The sequence below is a fragment of the Berghia stephanieae genome, chromosome 3 (genome assembly GCF_034508935.2).
Source record: "Berghia stephanieae isolate SIO BIC M18660-M18661 chromosome 3, UCSD_Bste_1.3, whole genome shotgun sequence".
In the NCBI taxonomy this organism is placed as follows: domain Eukaryota; kingdom Metazoa; phylum Mollusca; class Gastropoda; order Nudibranchia; family Aeolidiidae; genus Berghia; species Berghia stephanieae.
The window spans coordinates 54,988,684-54,991,183 of NC_088362.1; the positions used below are offsets into that span (position 1 = coordinate 54,988,684).

Sequence of the window (2,500 nt, forward strand, 5' to 3'; positions counted from 1 at the left end):
GCCAACATATGGGGCCGTTTTCATGAACGTTGACTAGCGCTTAGTCTTTGACTATCTCTGACTTTAGTCAATGACTTGAAAAAATCGGATTTCATGTGAGCTGACTGAGCAAGTCCCAGACTAAAATCAGATCATTGCAAAATAATATGTCGAGCTCCTCTGGCTCTTTTCTCACACGTTCGCTTGTAGGCCATAGACATAGATGATGTAAACCTTTAGTAGTTTTAAGGTTGAACTGGGCAACACATTAGACACTTCCCATGCCCTCAATAGAAATTTGCATAAAGTTTTGTTAGTAATAAAACCACTTCAATAATAAGGATAATTTTTTGGAAAGAAAATCAGTCTAAATCCGTTTAGATTGTTGTCGGCGCCATTTTTGATTTTTTGTTTCCTGAATTGACAACACATCCATTGTGTACTTTACACAATTATTATTGAGCTGTTCCTTTTGAATATTACTGTTCAAAGATTTAACATTGAAAGTAGCTCTGTTTATATTAAACGTGGTACCCGTTCACTAAAAATTAGACAGGCTTTAGACAAAATACACTGAGCCGAAGCTCACTGCCAACATGCGTAGCCATGGTAACCGGAAAGATGATGAATATGATGATGATGATGATAATAATAATAATAATAATAATAATGATGATGATGATGATGATGATGAAGATGATGATGATGATGATGATGATGATGATGATGATAATAATAATAATAATGAAATGATAATAATAATAGTAATAATAATAATAGTAGTAATAATAATAATAATAATAATAATAATAATAATAATAATAATAATAATAATAATAATAATAATAATAATGATAATGATAATAATAATGATAATAATAATAATAATAATAATAATAATAATAATAATAATAATAATAATAATAATAATAATAATAATAATAATAATAATTATTATTATTATTATTATTATAATAATAATAATAATAATAATAATAATAATAATAATATTATTATTATTATATATATAATAATAATGATAATAATAATAATAATAATAATAATAATAATAATAATATATATTATAATTATTATTATTATTATTATTATTATTATTATTATTATTATTATTATATTATTATTATTTTTATTATTATTTATTATTATTATTATTATTATTATTATTATTATATTGTTATTATCATTATTATTATTATTATTATTATTATTATTATTATTATTATTATTATTATATTATTATTATTATTTTATCATTATCATTGCCATCATCATCGTCACCTTCATCATTATTGCCACGTGTCTTTCAATAGGTAACCAGGATTGTGTGATACAAACAGAACGCTCAGAGGTAGAGACTGTAGCCTGCTCATCCAATGAACCACAGAACACCTCGAGTCAGACGGCTCTCAACTATGTCTGTGTTAATGGTATATAAGTTCCTTATTATATCAATAATATAATGTAATGTAATGTTTGTGTGTGTTGAAATTGTGACCTCAAGAAGTCGGGGAGAGAGGCTCTAGCTAGTTAGACTAAGGTTTGAAGCGACTTTTTTGGGGTCGTGGATAGCTCATACGGTAGAGATCTCCCAGGTAAGGTGAAGTTGTCGTACCAGTAAGATCACGGGTTCGAGCCCCTATCGCCGTTGTGAAGTTTTTATTCTCTGTTGTCTTCTGTCACTTTTCTACTCACTTCATATCTTGTAATGTAGTGTAATGTAATGTAATGTATTGTAAATGTTGCTGCTCGAAGCTCGAAGAAATAAATAAATATCAATGTAAAATTGAATGTAAGCTTCAATGTAATAAACGAAAACAGATAATGTGGACTTTTACGGTTTCCCCCGTTTTCCACAAAACACGATGAATGAAACACTAAAGACGAATGAGAGATGTGGGTAAGGTGCCATCATATATTATCATTTCATTTCATTTGGAAAAAAATGTTTTCTCAACAGCAGTCTTGGTAACATAATCTTACATTCAAATACGTTATTATTGGATTTGCTCTTTTAGAAAAGAAGGTTGCCGACATTTGCAGCTTCCATGATGCTGTGGTCGAAGGGAAAACACTGTTTGCAATGATTGATCCAAGAGGTATGCAACGAATGACCAAAGGAAGTGTCTGCACATGCATGGCGGAGAGCACAAAATGGCCGACAACCAACAGTATTGCAGTTTTCCTTGTGGACTTGAGGATGAATAAGAAAAAGACTAGAATATGCTCCAAGGCAACTTTGTCAATGAGGTGTGTTGAATGTTGTTATAAAATTTTGTCGAATCCCTTGTGTATCGCTGTTACTGCTCTCTAAGTCGAAAATGTAATATATCATCATCATCATCATCATCATCATCATCATCATCATCATCATCATCATCATCATCATCATCATCGTCGTCGTCGTCGTCGTCGTCATCATCAGCATCATCATCGTCATTATTATTATTATTATTATTATATTATTATTATTATTATTATTATTATTATTTTATTATTATTA

General features: G+C 28.9%; 1 protein-coding gene across 1 annotated transcript in view; it reads left to right on the plus strand.

Annotated features, from left to right (window-relative positions):
- Positions 1 to 2,500, plus strand: part of LOC144969591 (uncharacterized) — a 33,059-nt gene that overhangs the window by 16,564 nt on the left and 13,995 nt on the right. The window contains exons 5-6 of the mRNA XM_078908737.1: positions 1,311 to 1,427; positions 2,016 to 2,247. Coding sequence (XP_078764863.1) covers positions 1,311 to 1,427; positions 2,016 to 2,247 — 349 coding nt within the window. The remainder of the gene's footprint in view (positions 1 to 1,310; positions 1,428 to 2,015; positions 2,248 to 2,500) is intronic.